This window comes from Anoplopoma fimbria, chromosome 8 (assembly GCF_027596085.1).
Source record: "Anoplopoma fimbria isolate UVic2021 breed Golden Eagle Sablefish chromosome 8, Afim_UVic_2022, whole genome shotgun sequence".
Taxonomy (NCBI): Eukaryota; Metazoa; Chordata; class Actinopteri; order Perciformes; family Anoplopomatidae; genus Anoplopoma; species Anoplopoma fimbria.
This window is the reverse complement of record NC_072456.1, coordinates 12758752-12780943: the sequence shown is the minus strand read 5'-3', so window position 1 is coordinate 12780943 and position 22192 is coordinate 12758752. Positions and strand designations below refer to the sequence as shown.

The window sequence follows — 22192 nt, the reverse complement described above, 5'->3', positions numbered from 1 at the left end:
AAAAATTTGAACTAATACTTCAATATGCTGCATTTGACAGATGATACAAATGTATACAGGATGACCAAATGGTGAAGAGATTGAAAGACTTAAAGTCGACTACAATTAAAAGTCCTGCATTCCAAATTGTTACGTATGTCCCCTTAATAGCTAAATGTACTTGAAATATCAAAAATACTTATGCATATTGAACTTATTACTTGTAATTTTAATGTAGAAGTTAAGTCAACATAGAGTTCTCTCATCATATTCCCCTGGTGGTGAATACACTGTAAGCCGTGTGAGGAGTAAAAGCAGAAAATGCCAAACAAACCCAAAAAAATGCAACTGTATCCTGTTCCAAGTGAGCACGGAAAGGAGTCATGGCAGTGGAGGAGTGAAAGAATGAAAACAATAGAGACCTGTCATTCTTCAGGGATGAGGGAACAACAAATTCTCCCTGCAGTAGAGACACACTGGATCCCACTCCCCACCCCCTCCTCCCAAATGATCACACATTTTCCTGGTGTTTGAGACAAAAGGAGAATATCGGGGCATGAAGATTAAATAGGGATCCCCTACAGAAATGTTTTAACACATGAAAAAATACTCTGCTTTGATTAATAATTTGTCTGATATGATCTTTCCACCATGAGTTTGATAAACTTGTAAAAAACCTGTTGTTTTAAGATAGACTTGAAAAAATTTGAACTAATACTTCAATATGCTGCATTTGACAGATGATACAAATGTATACAGGATGACCAAATGGTGAAGAGATTGAAAGACTTAAAGTCGACTACAATTAAAAGTCCTGCATTCCAAATTGTTACGTATGTCCCCTTAATAGCTAAATGTACTTGAAATATCAAAAATACTTATGCATATTGAACTTATTACTTCAATTTTAATGTAGAAGTTAGGTTAACATAGAGTTCTCTCTATACTTTACTATTTGACAAGGCTGGATTACCAACCGGCAAAGGGGAAATAGGGGCACCCTTATAGGTTAATTCAGGCAAACTGTTGGTTATTTTATTCTAAAATATACATATAATTTTTCTTTTAGATTATTATGTTTAATATTTAAAACGTAACAAGTTACTATATGTGACAGATAATTGTAGTGAACTTAAACATACAATATTACCCTCTGAAATATAGAGGATTGGAAGTATAAAGTATCATCAAATGTAAATACTTAAGTATCTTGAGTACATGCACAGTTATTTTCCACCAATAAACCACCAGTAAAAGCAGAAAATGCCAAACAAACCCAAAGAAATTCCACCGTATCCTGTTCCAAGTAAGCACGGAAAGGAGTCATGGCAGTGGAGGAGTGAAAGAATGAAAACAATAGAGACCTGTCATTCTTCAGGGATGAGGGAATAACAAATTCCCCCTGCAGTAGAGACACACTGGATCCCCCCCCGCGTTGTTATCTGCGGTGATGACGTGAGGATAAGCCGGCTCTTCTGGGGAAGTGTGTGAAAGAGGAAAGGTCCTCTGAGCCCCAGGGTTTTCCTGCTCCCCATTGTCTCCCTGAGAACCTGTCTCACCGGGGAAAAAAACTAATTTATGAAGGGACAGAAAATGAGTGACTATCAGGAGTCAGGAGAGATATCGGATCAACTTCTGAACAAAAAACAGGAAACTCAACGGTTGAAGACTGAGATAAAAACACCTCTTAAGATAACTGACCAGACACATTTAGGGTCAGAGGAAGGAATATATTTACCATTGAAGTAATACTCCTGCCATTGGTGGATAGCAGATAAGGGTTTCAACAAAAGCTGCAATAACTGCTTAATCATGCTGTAATATAGAGTGAAACTGATGAAGCTTTACAGTGAAGACGTCTGGAGATTTAAGGTAGAAAGGCTGTGTAAACAGACAGATGAACACTGAACAAAGCAGAAAAACAATAAGACTGCTCTCTATCCTTATGGACCACAGAACCTTTTTGACTAAACCTTTGAGTTCAGTTCAGCTCTCTAGAGAGACTCTGCTGCCATCTCCTGACAAAAACACCAAAAGCACATGTGAAAATGAAAAATATGAGTCAACATGTCTTTTTTTTTAATATCCAGAAACAGCTTCAAGAAGCTCATCTGTACAATTTGTTTCAAGTGCAGCTTTACAGGAAGTACGTGTGGCCTTTTTCACAATCAGACAATCACTGTCACAGAGATCATCATCAAAAAAGGGGCAGCTACATTACTGTACATTCTTCCTTGGTCTGTGTTACATACAATGACATATGAACTTAAGATTAAAAACAACCCCTTATAAAAACAGAAAATACATTAAAACAGGCAACAAAAGCTGAAAATGACAAACTGAAGGGGAAGGCAATATTACAGAAGTTGTGACCTCTGTGATACAGTACATCATATTACAGTTTTACGGTTTTTGAAACCAGGCCTTTTGAGACAAAGGCCTGCACTGATTTCACCCTTCAAGACTCAGACAGATCCGTGTGGTGATGATTTGAAAGAAAAATGTAGTGGTAAGGGAGCAAGTTAAACAATGCCTGATGTTTCAACCATCTTCCTTTTTTTAATTCTTTATCTTCTCCTTCTTCTTCTTCTTGAGTCCGGCTCCTGGACTCTATGACATCCACTATATCACCTCTTCTCCTCGGAAACCTCCAGCCAAAAAAGCGTCTTAAGACAATCATGACTCATACTTTTATGGAAACACAACGATTGAGTTAAGAAACCTGCTAAACCCTTCTTGTTTCATTAGAACTACACCTTGTTTTCACAAATATTCTTACAAATTACAGCTCTTCAGCAGTTAATGGCAAAAACTTCAGTAATAATGTGTACTTGGAAAAACCCCTGCCCCTTTCTAAAAAACTACACTGTGTGAATTTCACAGAGAAACAGGGCTTTTTGAGAGTGCCATGTTTTACACGGTTGCCTCAATGTCCTGGGGGTCTTCCCCCTCCAGCAGGCTGTAAGAAGCGTGGCTCTGGAAAGGTCTCTGTAAAGGGTGAGCCAGAAGTTTGGCCATGCAGTTGTGCAGCTCGATGGCAGGTCCACTCAGGGAAACCTCAAAGCGATAGCACATGCCCTTTGAGTCCAGGTTGCAGAAAGAGGCGTAGTTGTCCTGGAAAAAGAAAACATAAAGACATGTATAGATAATATCATTGTTTTAAAAACTTTGTCTGCCCAGCCCCACTTTACTTTATGCATTATCATTACTTCTCTCTTAAGGCTAAGCTATACAGTCAGTGGTTAACACAACTACTGCTCTACCTGACTGTGTTGGTTGAAGCTGTGGCTCTGGATATAGTTATTGCATGGACTATGGCTGCATTTGTTGCTGTAGCTGTGATGCTAGGGATTTGACTACGGCAGTTGTAAGGTGACTACTCTTTACTAAATAATAATAACATGAGCCAAGAAAGTATGCTTAAGCCATGAAGAAATCCCTGCTGTGAAATTTCAGAGGCTTCGTAGGAAAGTATCTCTGATAGTCCAATCACAAATTGTTACTGATACGAGATGTCCAACTGTTAAGTTTTTCTATGCTACTAAAATACACTAATGATACCCCACACCAAACAAACTTCAGCCAAACTACAGCATACATCTTGGCACACAATCAAATCTATCATTGTGTCTTCATTAGCTGATTCACTCACCCTCCAGCTGGTCTCATCCCCCTGCTCCTCCACCCCGTTGTGTAGGTAGACCACATCAAAGAAAAAATACGGAGACTGCAGCATTTTCTGTGGCAGGACACAAGCACAAGCAAGACATGTTTACTTTACTGTAAAAAGTGAATGCGCAGTTAAAAGCAGCCAACAACATACTAACAGAAAAAATGATCAGCAGGGGGAATCAAATTCACTTTACAAAGAAACAAAAGAATGAACTTAAATAGTAGAGTGAAAGACGGATATCTCAGCAGCTGTCATACTTACACTAACAGCCTCTGAAGGGTTAAACTGAAGCTGTCCTGCATGACGGCTGTAGATGAGCACACTCCGCACCACATATGGAGGAGGTACGGTCTGAACATTGTCCATCGACGGCAGCTCAATCTTCTGACGACTTTGAAGACGAAAAGAAGAGATGACCTTCAGTAAACACTTCTATGTAACATTTCGTGTTTCGAGACCAAAAAGGCTTGTAGTCAGACAGTACTTACATTACATTAAGAAGATCTTCAAGGTCTACAGAGGACAGTTAAGGCTAAAATCCAACAGCTACAGTGTATTTAATGTCCTACTGTATGTATCGCTTTATTTATTTTCATCATTGTGTAAGAGTTAGTGTTGAATATAAGGATACTGAAGGACTCGCACACATTGGTCTCAAGGTCATACAGACAGCTGCACAGCTCCCTGGGGTCAGAAGTGAAGCCTGACAACTGAGGAACATACACAAATACATAAGAAGAGGGAGAAGATGGCACATGTGGCACAGAGACATTGCCTAAACATTCAGATTCAAACATTCCTGTACTCACCCACAGAGCGTCATCATTGACCACTACCAGGGCAAACTCATGCCGTTTGTCAATCTTGTGTTTAGTCCTGACAAACATCTCAATCATCTTCTGGGATATGTTCAGGGCATTCGTTTTAGACCTATTTGGAAAGACGATCGAATTAGGCAGTGGTTGCAAATGAAATACGAGCACTGAGGAGTGAAGGTTAAGTTAGCCGTAGCTTACCCGTTAAAAGACTCCAACTTTGGCAAAGACATCTCTTCGGAAAGGTCTAAGCAGATGATCTGCCAAGAAGAAAATTAGATAAAATAACCCTTAAAATGAAAATAAGATTTCATTTTCATGTTAAACCTAAATCAGAACTACTATGTGGCCCTACCACTTTCTCTGGACAGTTGACACGGGGAACTCGGAGCTGGTACTCTGCTGGTGGGGGGATGGGGGTTGTTAATGCGGGCTGCTGCTGTGTGGGCTTCGGCCTCTCTTTGGCTGCAACGGCAGCAGTGGATAGTGGCGCTGTGGCACTGGCTGCAGCTGCTGCTACTGCAACAGGGGCTACAGTCTGAGCTGCAGCTACTGAGACGGTTGTGGTTGTGGAACTGGGAGGACTGTCGCTGGTTGAAGCCTCACCCTCACCCTCAACACGACTCCCCACAGCGGGCTGAGAGATGTTGGGGTTACTGTTTCCTCCGAGGCTGCCCGTGCTGCTGCGACGGTCCTCGGCCCCTTCAGGGTTGGAGCGTGTCCGAGGTCGAAGCTCCACCAGATGCTCCTCTCCATCAGCTGGGCCCGGCTCTGGCGTCTCCATGGAAACACAAGTTTCTAGGGAAGTGGAGATGATGTGTTTGGCTCAGTGGCAAGTTAAGTTTAACCAGAATTTGTAACCTTAATACACTTACTTGTGGTTTGCATCTAGTGATATTAAAATGCAAGTACCATACAAATACACCAAGTGGTCTTTGTACCTGCCACTCAAAAATACCAGCAACAATTGCAAAGACAAATGCCTATAAATCCTACGGAAATTCGAAACTATAGCTACTTTCAACACAGATCATACAATTTACACAATAATCATAATCCCCACCACCCCTGTCTCTAATAACTTTATAATCGTATTTCTACTTTTAAAATCATGCCAGCAATGGACGAAATGTGCAGCGGAAAAACAAAAACTAAGGTGTTTGAGCTTCACAGAGTTAATAGTTTAGTCAGAAATGTTTCAATCAGTGAGTCCATGAAGCTAACACAGGTGGTGTTGATGACAGCGCACTAGCAATGTGAGCTGTTTGCATTAACTTTAAGAGATGATAGAGCAAAACAGACCACTCGAGACGTATGCAATGCTTTATGTTCAAACACAGCTCAGGTAGACTTACTTGATCAGTAACTGCGAAACGTCTACGATTCAACAAACGTGAAACTCATTGAAAGTTGCAAAATATTTCAACGAGGAGCTAGCGTTTGTTTTGATCGGACTACTTCCTTCCCGGAAATGATCGAAGCCGGAACTGCTAAAGAAATCATAGCATTATGGGTAATGTAGTTGACTGAGAAGGTGACATTTCTTTCCCTTCCTCCATTCCTTGGAGAGGTTGTGGTGGAAATTAGTACTGTTCTCTGAGTTCTTTAAATATCTACTATATAGATATATAGATATTTAAAGAACAAAAAATAATAATAATGAGTCCGCCATGAATGCTCATCCATTTTGTAAATTAGTCCCATTTGCACATTGTTTTGCATTAACAAATTATGTTTTGCTTCCTGTAACATCTTTAACTGCATTACGCAATGCAAAAAGTCACCAGGCTTTAAATAAAAAATATGGTGTTGTGTATCAATAGATTAAAAACATACCCCATACATTGAAAGGAATCTAAGTTGAATATATGATTTTGTATCATTCATGTTTGACACTTTAATAACATAATATACCTGGTTTAATATACACTTGTGTGTTTACTAGTTTACTATATTTGATTGTATATTTTCATATTTCTATTTTTAATGATGTCTTAATAATTGCAATGTGTTTGTTATTTACTGTATACACCAATTAATCACCTAGCCAAATTCCTTGTATGTGTAACGTACTTGCCGATAAACAGCTTCTGATTCTGATTCTGAGTTTGTACAATTCTGCAGAATCTGGCTTAATACTTTCCTTCTAGGTATGCTAATACAGCAGAAACTGTCTTTACAGTAAAATTAGATTAATAAAACACCACATAACATGTCTCTTTAGTCAGTGACATGGTCCAAATTGATTGTAACTTCATGCATTTTTCGAAATTACACAACAGCAAAGTACATAGTTCTGTCTACAGTGTGTATCCAGGCTTAAGGCTACTCATAGTGGACAAGAAAAAGGCATGGGAGCTAATGTGGACAAAACAGGAAAGGACACAAAGTCAAAGGGAATGGGTGGGGATGACTTTCTGAGTGTTTTCCACTTACTTCACTCATCACACTTAACAGTGTTGGGCAGCCATGCAGAAAGCAGACTGCTGCGGTGACTGACTTACTATTGGAAAATATTATAACACAGAAACAGCAAGACTGAGGAAAATATCTACTCATTTTGTCAGAAGTTTCTATTGGCAGTGAACAGGAACAACAGGAAGTAGATCACTGACGCACACTTCAGGATCAAGAAGTATGGAGGTACGTTATGGTGTCGTGTTTCAGTGTTTGTCTTTAAAATATGTCACTTATCATACTTGGTGTTGCATGTCGGGAAGTATTACATGTTTACTAAATCTGATACAAGACTGCAGAGTATTTCGAACCTGTCATCTGCTTTCTACTGTAAGATGATGCACTTTGTCCTGAAACCAGATATATCAAATTAATAATGAAGCATTACAGCAGTTTGCAGGCATGAAACCAGACTTGAACATTGTGAATTGGGAGCAGTGGCATGTTTTATACATATACATTATAAGTGTTATCCTCCCCATATCCAAATTAATTTGAGACTCTAAATTGCAAGAAAATTTAACCTGTGACCTATCCACAGTGTTTCTTTGCTTTTTGCCCATTTGTTTGTATATATATATGTATATATATTTTATATAATAGAGAACAGAATAAAGGGAAACACTTTGTTCTAATTTAATTTAGCTAACATTCTTTGTGCGCAACGAAAGATGGTTTGGTCCACAAATATTTGCTCGGCAGGAAGTTGGATCACAGGATGTTTTAGTTTCCTCCTTTTCCGCTGCTCAGAACAAAAGCTGCTTAATAGTGCATCAACAATATCTGGTTAACTAGGAGCATAACACATTATTCGGCTCAGAACAATTATGAGCAGCTTTTCAGTGGCGGATGATTATCAATAGGCAGCAAGAACATACACATTATGTGTACTATATTGGTATAAATATGAATAGAACTGAAGGGAAAAAAAGAAGACATTTGCTTAAATATATAGTAAAACAGTAAAATAATTACTTGCATAAGGCAAATAGTTTTCTTACAATCCAAATACAACTTCATGTGTCGACAGGATTCCTTCCTGGTCCGATGTGACAGCCTGGATGCTGGTTCAGGGTGTGACAGGGAGGTGATGACCCCGATCGGCCATAAGACCCTTGACCCTGAGGGCTCTGACCCCACAGAAAACCTGGAGCCTTCGCCAGCAGAACTGGCTCAGTGTGAGGCTGAAGTTGGGACTCTGCTCAGCATCATTGCCGAACTGAACAAGAAGATGGGCTCATTAAAGGCACCCAGGTAACATTAGTAAGGAGAGAAATCAGGTGTGAATCAATGAAACTGTGGCACTGATATGAGCCATAATGTTGATCTGAATAAAGGCATTTGGTTTCACTCCAAATAGTTATTTTGGTGGTTTGTTGTTACATATTTCCCATCAAAAAATGATAAATTGGTCTGCTTTGCTTGTCTCAAAATAAACAGAATGGTATTTACCATCAAAAATGTTAATACTGCTGGTATTCTGCAGTGAACCGGAGATCCTTAGACCACGAGGACCATCAAGAACTCTGGTTCCAGACCTCCTGTCCCATAGGCTGGCCAGAAGCAGTCCAGAAAGGAGCACTGCGTCTGCTGCCATATCTAAATCTCCACTGACTGACCGAGGTTGGCACTGAAACAACATTACTTTGTTTTTAAACACTAGAATGCATCTTTTGGATGCTTTAAAATAAACTATTCGTAGTTTAGACGTAAAACTGCCACTAACATTTTTTAACAGGATTAACTGCACCTCTACTTTACATCCACAAGGGAGCGGTGGTGTAGTGTGGACCAAACTGCAGGAGGTTTTATCATCAGTGGAGGACTCCATCAGCTGTAAAAGGTCCTGGGCCGCCCCCATCACAGCCTCTGACCAAGACAAGCACAGAGAGCATCTGCAAGCAGCCCAGGAGAGCTGGGTTAAAGCCGCTCAGGTATTAAAACTGTATCAAACTCTCGAGATTCCTTGACTTTTTTGAATTTCTGTTATTAAAGCTACAGAACAAAAATGTATGTTGATTTATGAAATTTACTGTCAAATTTTGATTAACCAACTTCATTTACACAATGGGAGCTTCTCTGAAAACAAACCCGGATTAATTCCAAAATTTGACATAAAGAGGTCAATCATTGCTGTCTGTCTGAATTTTAATGGTTCATTTTAGGAGAAAAATATGTCATTGTGCTGGATATCTTTAGAATCCCACCAGCCCCTTTAGTAATTTCATCTCACTGGTTTCAGATATTGGAGGAGATGGAAATAGAGTTTGGGATTTCATGCCCATCAGGCCTGCCAAAGGACAAATATCCAGGAGACATCCTGGATCTGGAGAAGCGAGACTCTGCTCTCAGAACCACCTTGCAGAGTCACCAGGAGGAGCTGGAGAGAACACAAAGCACATTCCGCCAGATGGAAGAGGACAAGAACAAGGTAGATGAGAGGCTTTTGTTTATAACAGTGGTAAGGCAAAATATAAGAGGCAAAATATAAGAATTGCGAGTACATAAATACTATAGAAGGTAGCTAATTCAGCTCAATTCATGAGTTAAAAAAAGAAATGTTGCACACCTTCTCTTGTCTTTCAGCTGGTTGGTCTCCATAAGTCCAGGAGGTCGGGCAGTCGCTCTCCTTCCTACCGGCCCACTGCAGGGTCTCTCAGTCCTGACTGGGCCTCCCCTCCCTTCCCTGGTTCACCGTTACTCCACAGAAGAGCAGCCAGAGCTGTCACACCTCTGTCTGTGGGAGGCGATGGTTCTCCAGTGGGCTCTGTTACTTCATGCAGTCCTTGTCCTAGTCCCATCAGCCTGGAGTCTGAGACAGAACGACTGAACAGGTGAGTCTGAGGAGGATCTGCTACGGATGTCTCACAGTAGCAAAAAACAGTGGGAGCACACTGGAGACACTATGTTTTTTATTTGGTCAGACATTGTAATTGTAAATAAGTAAAAAAAGCAAAACATTTTCTCGAGTTACTTTCTCTCATTTTAGAGTTTCTGAACAAGTATATTGACTCCGTATTGGTATATCGACTGATTTTGATCTATTTATACCAAGACAAAGGTGCACACACTCACTCACATACTTTGTAGAGCATGTGAACAAGATTGTGAATTGTGTCGATAAAGGGTTTTTGCCAGCAGGTCTTCTGGCTAAGCATAGGCCTGAATTAATAAGTTGTGAGCTAGTTAGTCCAAGATTCATGTCGGGAATGAATGTCAAAAAGTTACTATCTTTTATATTTTTTGTTTACATTTAAACTCAGTTATTTGAATGACCTTTCAAGATCATGTAGGCAAGCTAGATAATGTGAGTGGGTAGGCACGGCTATAGAGAGAAACCAGTGATTATTTCTGTTTGATTCAACCGATACGGTTAAACGTTTATTTCCTCCTTAGAAGCTTTATTATTTGTATAATCGTATTATTATTATTATATCTCTCATCCTCTCCTTCATTATTTCAGGTGCATTGAGAGGCTGAGGGCCAGAAATGAACGGCTGACTGCAGCTCTGGAGCGAAGGAAGGGAGAGTCCGAACAGATCAGCATTGCACTAAACAGACTTGAAGCTAACTGCTCTGCCCTTCAGACAGCTCTCAGATACTGGTACAAACCTCTGATACACAAATATAGAGGCCATTCAAGGATGTTCCAAATATTGATCATGCACATGTCAGCAATCTAACAGTATTAATGTAGGTTCTTCTCATGTAGTGACGTCGTATTTTGTCTTTGTGGTTGTGATTGACAGTGAGGAGTGTGAGGAGGCCTACAGTGAGCTGCTGTCACTTTATGACACCAAGAAGCAGCAAAGCATTCCTCTGCAGACGGACTCAGCAGGTGTTTGAATACCATGTTTTAATACTGCTTACGACTCAGTGCACAAATTCCCTTATATATAAGTATGCACATCAACCACACACACACACGCGCACACACACACACACACACACACACACACACACACACACACACACACACACACACACACACACACACACACACACACACACACACACACACACACACACACACACACACACACACAGTAAAGCTCACAGTTTCTCCTCTCATCAGAGGCAGTCGGTGACAGGCAGCAGCCCGGCAGTCAATCAGCTCAGCTCATGGGAACTGAAGAGCTGTCCACCTCCTTCACAACAGCAGGAGTCACAGAGGAGATGGAAACACAGAGTCACAAAGGGCAGAGGTGACGTTTCAAAGTACTCTTTGTACATTCAAGCACAGTCATCGAAATGAGTAGAAAGGAAAATGTCTGTCTCTCATTATTGCCAGACTGAAATTGCAAATAGAAGGGATAACATTTTAAGAATAGTGCATACATGCATATATCATTCTGTCCCAGCTCCAAAGATGTACATGCTATTAACCTAATGTTTAAAAAAGAATCAGAGATCAATGATGTTTGGCAATAATAAAGAACTTTTGAATTGAAAGAAAAGGCCATTTTGTGGACCACATTTTTGCCAGGTCACTCACTACCTTTAACATCATAGGACACCTGAGCTGTTGGAGCGAGAGACTGTTCTCCGTCAGCAAATTGAGCGCCTGAAGAGAAACCGAGCTGCCATTTGTCTACCTAAGCTGAGACCAGGAGTTGAGGGCAAAATGAGCCCCGAAACTGGTCAACCGGCTGGATCTAGAGGGGGACATGTGACTAAAGACACCAAACCTCCTGATTCCAAGAAAGAGAAGGCTTCCCTCTTCTATGAACTCATCTCTGTCAGGGTAGGAGCAGTGTGTCCTAATATTTGATTTAGAAATCAAGATCTAACACTGATAAAAAGCAGTCAAAACTATCCATGCAAAGAGATCATGACATATAAGTGGCCTTTGTCCTAATGTCATAGTTGTTTTGGTTGATTTGTTTGAGACAAAATCTATTTTGTACTACAACACTACACTTACAATTCCAAAACACAGTGTTTTGAGTGGACACACAGTATGCATATGAGACACTGCTGGCAGTTGTCCATCTGACCTCACCTTATCTTGTGAGTCCAGGGAGCATTGAGAGGCCTGAAACTGGTGAAAAGTTTGACATTTTAAACACAAAGACCAGAAGCAGGTAAACAACTAGCCTGGCTGTGTCAAAAGGTAACATAATCCATCTAGCAGCACCTCTAAAACACACTAGTTAAGATGTTATATCTCATTTGTTTAAATTATTAATAACTTGGCATTCTGGTAGTCAAATTGTTAAGGCACATATAATCCAAACTACTAGTTTTAGTCAAACTGAGATATGACAGATAACCATGAATTTTAAAAACTATAGGGGGAACAACAAAGGACCAATACAGAAATCATATAAAAATTCTACCCAGGCTTTAACCTCCGACAACAGCCACAGAATGGGATGTCAAACCTGCTTGTTGTGATAAAATGTCTACATGTTGTGCTACATACACAGCTCTTGCAAATTTCCCCGCTGCGGGACTAATAAAGGATTATCTTATCTTATCTCCTTACGTTGTTATGCGTTCAACTCTACTTTTTATAGGAGGAGATGTCAGATCTGCGATCTCTAATCCGCCTCAAGGAAAAAGAGCTGAGGTGTCTGGAGTGGGGTTTAATGGCCCAGAAGGCCCAGGAAGCAGCTGGAGCCTTCGTTCCAGAAAGCCTTAAAGAGGAGATGGAGGATCGTAAGACCGAACAACAGGTAGGAAAGACTCCTACAGCAGCAACAGAGACCTTTTTTTCAATTAATCAAATAATACAAAGTCAAGGTGAAATGAGCAAGAGGGAGCAGCACTTTGGTCTACTGTGGCAAACCCCGTTCAAATCTGGATGTCCCACATGGGAAATCACACATCTACCAAAGCAGAATCCCTCCAGGCCAAGAGGGATATTTTGGTTCCACAAGGTCTTCTGCTGGGATGTCCTGTCACCGCAGCACAGATTTATCACACACCTCTGTCATTGTCAAATGAGAAAGAACTGAACAGCTACTTTAAGTTAACACAGCTTTGAGTCTATCACTGCAGACACGGGCCTCAGAAACAAGGGCTGCGCAGACTTTGTGCCTTAAAGGTTTAAATTTCCCTCTAAGCCTGGTTTCTTTTCTTCCTCAATATTATTTGTTGAACAGTTTAAATGAACAACAGTTTTATCTGGATGCACATGGACAGCCTCAATAACTGATCTTACAGACTATATGCAGTTAACTGTTTCACTATTTCAACCAAAATCCCAATGGCTTCTGATTGCAGGCATAATAAATGCTATTCTGTCCTGCACCGTTCATTGTTAATCTTAAGAGCAGTGGCTCCCTTTAAAGATAGATAAGTAATAAGTCTGAGGAGTCGCAAGGTGATTAACAAGATGGACAATAAGTATATTTTTTCTAACTTTTCTCTTAACTTTTTTTTATTGAAATATATTGTAAAAGTTTAAGGCTTTTTGGCCTTAAAGATAATTGCAGTTGAATGTTCTGTTTCAGAGGCTCTGTGAAAATGAAGCTAAACCCGGTAATGATGGGGACATCGCTGATCCTCGAACCAGACCCATTCTGAAAGAGCTGCAGGCCGTCCTGCAAAGGTGAGACATTGTCATTTTTCTGTGCAATGCAATATAATGTTTAGAGCACTAATTAAATGCTTTACCTTTAAAATACTATTGGTAAAGGCACATATTATAATATATTTAAATATTACCCTTTTTAAGAAAATCTTCTAAATAATTGAATGTAACGTCACCTGGAGAAATCTGGGTATTCACGGGTAAATGAAAAAAGGTACCTAATGAATGTAGAAAATGAATCATTGAGACATCTGTTGCCTGGTTTTATCTGTTACTTAGGAACGCTTTCAGCAGAAATGCAGACTTTGGACATAAAGGGCTACTTGTTCTCTCCATCAGGTGCTTCAGAGAGCATCTCTTTCTTCTTCTGACCTCGAGTAGTGAATACTTCTGAACAAAGCTCAGCTGTTAGCACTCTACATCACATTCGTAGTGACTCATCATAAAGACATTTATGATATTTCACATAGAGTATATAAATTGTTTATGTAAGGCTCTTTAGTGCCTTAAGTAAAATGAACAGACTTACTAAATGTTCTCCCTTGTGTTTGATCTGATCTTACTTTTGTTTTCAGGGAACAAGCCCTGAAGAAGAGACTGGCTTTAGTTCAAGACTCACTAAACACAGCTCTGTCAGACAGCTCTTCGCACAGGAGTGACAATGGAGAGCAGATTGCCCGACTTACACAAGCTCACAGGTAAGCATCTCAAGAAAGGTATTTATTAGACTGCATGTTGTTGTTCTTATTCATCATCATCTTTATGCTTGTACAACTTAAACTAAAAACCAAGTAGTTTTGTAGTGTCATCGTTTATGTGAGAGTATTACATTTAATCTTGCTTGGTGGGTTTCTTCCATTCCAGTAAAGCCTTGAGTTCGTACCGGCAGATTCGCCGGAAGTACCGGGAGCAGGTGTGGAGGCTGGAGCAGAAAGTGGCGGCCATGACAGAGAGTCACTATCTCCAGAGTGGAGCACCGAAAGCTGCAGCGGAGGCCTTGGAGTTGAGGAGGGAAGAGACGGTTCTGTGATCTTATGATTCTCCATTCAGAGACGCAGGTGTCCTACTGTAATAGTCAAATTAATTTAAGTTGCTTGTATGCAATTTTATAATTTGTGGAGTTATTGAGATTTTGAGCATGTTAGCATTTCGCTCAAAGCTGTGCCTACAGCCTCACAGAGTTGCTAGCATGACTGTTGACTCCTAGTCTTCTTATTAAGATGTTATATTGTTACTTAGTTTGCTTGTAAAGTATTATGTACCTTTTCATCTATGTATCTGTCAACCCATCAATGACATCTAGAGCAGTTCGTTCAGGCATTCATTAGCTGAGAGAGGTAAATTAAGCGTATGTAGGTCAGTAGAACATGGAAAGTCAGTTGTCAGTTTTGCCTTTTCACCCCTTGTGAGAGTCACCAATAAACAGAAAAAGGAATCTAGAGCTTAACTCGTCTAACAGGACTCACACATCACAAGTCACATTCCTTATTTCAGAGAAACAGCTGTCATGCAGTCATGAATGTTAGAGGCTGATTCAAGGACTGAACCCTCTGAGGACCTCGGGGCTGACCTCAAGAGTGCACATGTCCTTTTTCCCATACAAGCCGACTGTATAAAGCCACTCGCGGCCGGCCGTGCTGCCGTCACAAAGCTCAGAGAAGGGGGATGGGGGCCAGGACAATGGCTGATGTGCACACAAAATGTTCGGCCAGCCCATTTGTCTTCTTAGCACTTTCATGGCTCTCTCTGCCTTTCACTCTTACCCCTTCTCTTCAATGGTTGGCTTGTAGCTAGAAAAAAAGGCTATGACGTGACATTGGGGTAAAGTTGATCCTCTTGGAAAAGAGCGATTGCTTGAAATTAGATTACATTTTTTTGTGTTAAATGAATAGTTCACTCCACTTAATCATTGAAATCCTGTAACATTTTCGGACTCGCGATGAACAGTTTAAAGAAAAGGATCAGAACTGATGCAGCAGACCCAAAAATATTATCTTTTCATTCAGTGCTTCTTCTTACTTTGTTACTTACTCAAAACCTGGCGCCTACATTACACATAATGCAGCTTGACTGTCAACAGTTGATTGATTATGATGATTAATTTTGTCTCTAATAGTTAGAACTTTGTTGTTAAGAAGTTCATGAAGGCGCTAATCATGAATGCTATAGGAATACATTGCTCAACAGTGCTATGGCTCAGCCTGGCTACAGTGCTGAAGAGAAACCTGGGGTTGTTCTTATTTTTCTCTTTTAATGACGAGTAAAGGCTGCTCTAGCATTAAAGAGGGCCTTCCTATATGTTTTAAGACTATCTCGCCAGACTAACCGAGATTCTCCCAGATTGGTGAAACACCATCATTGCTTTATTTCACTTATAACTCCATTTCCTCTCCCTCTATTGTCTCTCCTCACTCATCTCTCAATCATCTCCATCCCCTCTCCCCCCTACAGCCGACCCCCTACCCTGACCTACCCGAGCTGGTCAGCTGCAGCTGTGACCGGCGGTCAGGAGGTTAAGGCAAAGGTTGAGTGTCACGCCCACAGGGTCACAGCGATGCAGCGCTGTTGTGTTAGCCTGTGAATGGAGGGTTCAGAGTGCCAGACGAGGTGGCGAGCCCCTGACGCCCTGACTCTTGCCTGAGCTTGCCCTTTCCCGAGCAGAGGTCACCACAGAGGGCCAGCCCTCGCTGCTCCCCCCATACCTCCAGGTCACCATCGCTATTGTTGTAATAGCTGCCATTAGAGCAGATGATACAATTATCGTTCCATTTTGTGTTCTGTCTCTCTAATATCTATGTTAAGCTTCTGAGTTCATCAAAGGTTTTTCAGACAACATGATTGTTGTAACCTCTGGGTGACTCTTGTATCAAAGAGGCCACATTATGCCAAACTGTCCTCTGGAAAGAAAAAGTTTTTTATTATCATTCAATAGCTCAAACAAAGTACTAATACAACAGTGTCGAATTACGGTATTACAAGTCCTGAATTCAAAATCTTACTTAAGTAAAAGAAGAAATAGTACCAGCAGAATGTACTTCAATCATAAAAGTAAAAGTACTCGTTCTGCAATCAAATGGCCACGGCTTCTGATTCATTACGCTATACTGCAATATAAATTTGGTAAATTATGCTGGAGCTCAACTTGACCACTTAATATATTGATATAGTAGTTCATTTATACTCATCGTATGATTTCTTGAATGTAAAATCACAGTAATCAAAGTAACCAGTTTAAATATATATATATTGTGGAGTACTGGAGTATTTCCCTCAGACATGTAGTGGAGTATATGTATCAAAAGGAGTCTTCAATACTTCAATACAGTATTTAAGTATATGTGACATTCTCCCACTGAAAGTCATTGGAGTGCTGGAGGTTTTTGCTTTTAAATAAATGTTATTCAAACATACCTCAACATTTCTTTGTGGAGTAACTAAAACCTTGTTTTGACCTTGACCCAACATGAAAGCATAAAAGGTGTAATCTAATCTTACTCATGATAAAATGATTGTAGCTTCGTGTGATGAAATATTCATTGAATATCAGTTTTGTAAAAGTGCACTAAAGAACAAATGAGATAAAAAAGGCAAACAAAGCACATGAGAATGGGCTGATTAGGTATTTAAATATTATAATTTTTTGGTATGGTATAGAGGATGTAACACTCTCATGTGGTGACATTTAAACTCTACATCTCTGGACACATTTTCAAACCCCCACATGTAACAGCCAGCATTCGAGCCTGTGGATAGGGGAGTTTTTCAGTGCCTGGGAAAAATACTCAAACCATTATGAGACAACGACAGAGGCTGTCAATCAGTGTGGGGGTGGACGCCTACTCGTACACACACACACACACACACACACACACACACACACACACACACACACACACACACACACACACACACACACACACACACACACACACACGCACACACACACACACACTCACAAACACCACCACAAGAAGGGAGGGGCAGTGACCTAGGGGTTTTAGGTCAACTCATTTACTCTTTGCATCCGTTCCTCATTTTAATAAGTTGTCCCTCTGTAAGCTGTGTAAAGAGATCACAGCCTGCGGCTTCATCCCCTTGCCCTCTCTTTTCTCAAAGCCATTAGCTCACCTGTCACAACCACTTCATATCCCTTCTCATCTCCTCCTCGTCTCTGTATCTCTCAGCTGTGTGCCACGCTGACCTGACACCTCTCTCCTGAGTTTTCTGACATCAGTCAGCCCGTGGAGAGGTCAGGAGGATGGGCGTGCAATTGGCATGGAGAAGCACGAAAGAGATTTGACCTCAATCAAATGGCCGATCACATCCGTTTTGTGCTCTCGCCCACTCAGATAATGGCAGTAAACAGCTCAGACCAACCACCCAAACCACCAGATAAAAAGTGAAATCTTGTTGCCGGTGAAACTGAGACAAATATTGGGGATTTTCATGCTCAAGCTCCTATCAAAGGATTGCATGACAGCTTGTCTAGAGGTTAAAAGAGTTGTTTGACGCCTGAGATTCATCCTGGAGCACCTGGCACACTGCAGGAAGGCTTTGTTTCCATTATTTAGTAAAGCGAAATAAGATATAATTATTTATGGAAAACAGTAAAACTATGTAAAGAATATATTCATTTGGAATAAGCACAATTAACTTTCAAATCAAGTGACAATGAAAAACTAATCTTTTACTTTGAACTAATCATTAATCGAAAATTCCTGAAGGAGATTACTTTTTTAAAAACAGCTTAACAGATTTCTTGTGGTCATAGATACATTCATTCTGTTTTATACAGAGCTCATTTATTTTTTGAGAAGAATATAGTGGAGAAGCACATTGTTCTGTAGGCTGTATAGTTTGGGATATTTGATAGTAACTTGTATGCTGCAGGACTGCTGATTATATCACAATACTATATCAGTACTGTACCTTGTTTTATATGTAAGCACACATGTTATGTATGCATTATTTACATGTATGTAATATTACTTTGACGTACCTTTATTTACATAATCATTGACATTTTTGTCACAGTATGTTTTTCCTATGAATCCCAGGAAGAGGTACTGTTGCACTGGTAACAGTTTATTTATTTGGAGGATAAAACAAATAAACTATAAAACATTTTATTAGTCCAGATACTCATTAACAGGGTTTCGGGACAGTGCCTGTTTATTAAGAAAATGTTTGTGTGATGTTGGTTTTTTCATTGTGTATCTAGTCTGTGGTGTTTCTGTGTAAAACATGTTTTACTTTATGTTCTTCGGTTCAGGAACCCCATTTAGTATGTGGTTTGCAGCAATGTTTTTTTTTCTTCTGTGGAACATGAATGTCAACTTAATTTGGTGTTTGTGGTTCATGTGATCCCATATGCGATGGACATTTTTTAGATGATGTATGACACAAAACAGATTCCTCTATACCAACAAATGGGATAATATGAATATAATATGAATTTCAGTAAATCAGTAAAGAAACACAACACATAGAGTTGTATCTTACAGATGTAACACCAGTTAAACACCTTTTTTAAACACAGGTTTTGGACCAACATGTTCTCCACTACCATCAACAAAACACTAAATGAACAAATACCTTTTGGGGGAATGTTGTTTCATTTCTTAAAATCCAGATATTTGTAGACTCAAACTGTGAAGAAGAAGAAATAGCAAATAAGATGTCGGTAACCAAAGTTAAAGTACAAAAAAAGTGGTTTGAACCCCAAAAGTTTTCAGTCAATCAGTTGAAGTCAGGGTTGTACCTGAAGATGCAGCCACTTCAGCTTCTTTTGGTTTCCCTTACAGTGTTTAATAATCCTTTAACCATTATCAATTCATCACCAACATGTGCGCCAAGTGCTTACCTGCAGTCACAGGCGTCCAAAGATCTGCCTCACTGAAAACCTCCCCTCACTGCGAGGGAAGTGTGCAAGTGTGTGAAACCTTTTTGTACTATTTAGAATCAAACTGTGGAAATAATGTCACCCATAAAAATAAAAAAGCGTAACCTGAAATACCATTCGCAGGATGCTTCACAAGATTTCTTCAAAGGACCTTGCCAGTCATTACAGATTTTATTATGTAATTGTTTACATTTCTTTTGACATTTTGCTCCATTTGCATGGAGTTTGAAAGTAGAGAGATCACATAAATGAGTGGAGAGAGAGATGGGGAACGACGTTCAACCAGAGATGCTGAGATTCAGAAAAAAATATGTTTTTCCATCTTTTCCTTTCGATTGATTGCATTGTGAAAATAAACTTAACGCTAACTTGAGATAGGAAATCCATGAATTAACCTCTGAACGGAGCTTACCATGTTTTTGTGATGTAGGCTTACCTTACTTATTAAAGGCATTGTAGGTATGCCACAGTGGAGCTGAGCACAATTCAGTGTCCAGAACAAAAACAGAGCAGATGATTGTAGAAGAGGTCAATTAGCTCAACAGCTTTCGAAGGGGAAAGATGGCCGAGGGAGGGGCCTTGTTCTAATCCCGTTAAAGCATTTGAGTCGTCTTCACTGAGCTGATTAGGATAATTTCCTGCCATTCCAAGCACCGTATTTGACCTATAGGGCACAAGCAGGGAGCAACAGATTGGACTCAGATTTACAAGAGATTGAACCTGGTGATTGGGAACACAATCAAATTGTTGTGGCTAGAAAGAGCGTTAGGTTAATGCCCTGTCTGAAAATGTGGTGCTTATTGGATGTTAAAACCCAAACAAATTCATCCTTGAAATTCATATTGACAATCAGTCAATGGTAATCATTTTACATCTGAAGCAAAACACTTAGCTAAATAAGTTTTTTGAGTAGTGCTAGTTGGTCACATTAACCTCTTCAACCCCATCATTACAAACTTCTGATGTCTAAGTTTAAACCATCAGTTTTATTTTAAAATCAAGTTAAGCATTTGTCACATTGAATATACTGAAAGCTATAAAGGTCAAGGGTGTAATTACTTTGATGCTTTGTTCATGACATTTCATGATGGCGAGAAGCCCAAGCATAAAAGCAATTACAACCATAATGGCATTCCATACAAATCAAGGAAAATGTGAATACATAAGTGACCTCAAAACAAGCCATAAAAAATAATCTGCATTTCAATATCTAAAACTTTATATGATTGTAGTCAATTACAACAACTAAATATTAAAGCTGAACATTTTTTTATTTCAACAATGGGTCAAACGGGTAGAGATAATGTGAAAGCTGTTGCTGCAGAGAATTATCTTTGAGATCATTGTTTTGGTTAGAGGTTTAGTTCCCTATCATGACTCATCAGCCTCAATTCAAGCTCTAAAATAACCTTGTTCACTTCCAGCCCGGCACCAAACAGCAGGCTGACACAGAGAATAGTGAACATAGTTAGCAATGTATCAGTTTGGAGTCGTGGAGAACCACGACTCCAAACTTATGCTAATATTAGTGTGTGTAACAAACTCATGAGCTCATAATATGTGAATGTCGTTCTGCTGCTTTAACAGTAAAAGTTTTATGTTTGAAGTCATCTCAGGTCGTAGTCATGGCTAGGTGGTCTAGAAGTGTGTAATGTAAGCATCAATTTTGCTGATCACTTTTAAAGCACATCTGGGTCTGGCCCCGACATACATAGGAGAAATGTTGACCCCGTATGAGCCAGCTCGCAGCCTTAGATCCTCAGGTGGGGCCCTTCTGGTTGTTCCAAAGTCGAAACTGAAAACCAAAGGCGACCGTGCTTTTGCCATAAGGACCCCTCGGCTTTAGAATGACCTACCGGAGGAGATATGGCTTGCAGAATCAGTAATCTCTTTTAAATCACTTCTTAAAACACATTTTTATAGATTGGCTTTTATGTGATGTCGTCGTTTTATTGGTTCATTTTCATTTGGTCTTGGTATTTTATCTTATATTTGTTTACTATATTTTACCATTATCACTTGATTTTATTTATTTCATTATTTTATTATTTTATTTATTTTATTTGTTTATTTGATTGTCACTTGTTATTTAATTTTGTTTCTTATGCACTGTCTTGCTGGCTGGTCTGTCAAAGCACTTTGTAAACCTTGTTTTTAAAAGGTGCTATATAAATAAAGTTATTATCATGTCCCTGGTTTGGGTTTGTCTGGGAACCTTTGTAGAATGTTGAGGTTAGCTTAGCATAGCATAAAGTGTATTTTGCTGAACTGGAACATACGACTATAAATTGTTTTACATAGATGTATGTGCTAGATTTTCTTGGTGAACACCGGCTTGTGATCCATGATATAACATGTTAAGCTTAAGAGGTGCTGTTAGACATGCTTTTAAGTTTGGCCAGAGCCAGGCTAGCTGTCTCTCCACCCTGATCTCACAGAAATACATGAAACGGCCAGGACCTCTTAACGGCGCATTATGTGTTGGTGGCACGTAATTTGTCAAATTACGCATCTGCACAATGGAAACAATGCCAATTGAAAGTCAATTAGGATTGTTAGTCGTGGTGGACAAACAGTCATAAATCAGTTTGTGAAGTAGTCACAAAATGCAATCTATTGGATCAGTGCTGAGTGACATAAAATGTCCATTTCTTTTGTGTCGCTTGGCAAGACTTCTTTTTTAGGGATGGCCCAAAACAAATGTTAGGTTCAGGCAAAATAAACCAATTAGTTAGGTTTGGGAAACTGTTACAAGGGTTCTCCACTTCACACACTTTGGGACACGCAGTGTTGAACATCGGTCGTGTGGTTGAAAGTCCTATGTTCGC

At 39.8% G+C, this 22192-nt stretch overlaps 2 protein-coding genes across 2 annotated transcripts; one reads left to right on the top strand and one right to left on the bottom strand.

Moving 5' to 3' along the window:
* Positions 1 to 2043: 2043 nt before the first annotated feature.
* On the bottom strand, positions 2044 to 5943 carry babam1 (BRISC and BRCA1 A complex member 1). The gene is made up of 9 exons (XM_054603155.1): positions 5823 to 5943; positions 4823 to 5265; positions 4669 to 4727; positions 4462 to 4582; positions 4284 to 4362; positions 4141 to 4165; positions 3914 to 4043; positions 3632 to 3718; positions 2044 to 3093 (listed from the first exon to the last, which is right to left on the bottom strand). Exons 2-9 carry the CDS (start codon positions 5249 to 5251, stop codon positions 2893 to 2895), a joined length of 1131 nt encoding a protein of 376 aa, XP_054459130.1. The 5' UTR covers positions 5252 to 5265; positions 5823 to 5943; the 3' UTR covers positions 2044 to 2892.
* Positions 5944 to 6963: 1020 nt separating this feature from the next.
* Positions 6964 to 19436, top strand: ushbp1 (Usher syndrome 1C binding protein 1). Its single transcript, XM_054602666.1, has 14 exons — positions 6964 to 7110; positions 7955 to 8178; positions 8411 to 8547; positions 8695 to 8858; positions 9167 to 9355; positions 9511 to 9758; positions 10388 to 10528; positions 10674 to 10762; positions 11000 to 11129; positions 11437 to 11668; positions 12444 to 12602; positions 13383 to 13480; positions 14038 to 14160; positions 14327 to 19436. Exons 1-14 carry the CDS (start codon positions 7105 to 7107, stop codon positions 14490 to 14492), a joined length of 2106 nt encoding a protein of 701 aa, XP_054458641.1. The 5' UTR covers positions 6964 to 7104; the 3' UTR covers positions 14493 to 19436.
* The last annotated feature ends 2756 nt before the right edge of the window (positions 19437 to 22192 follow it).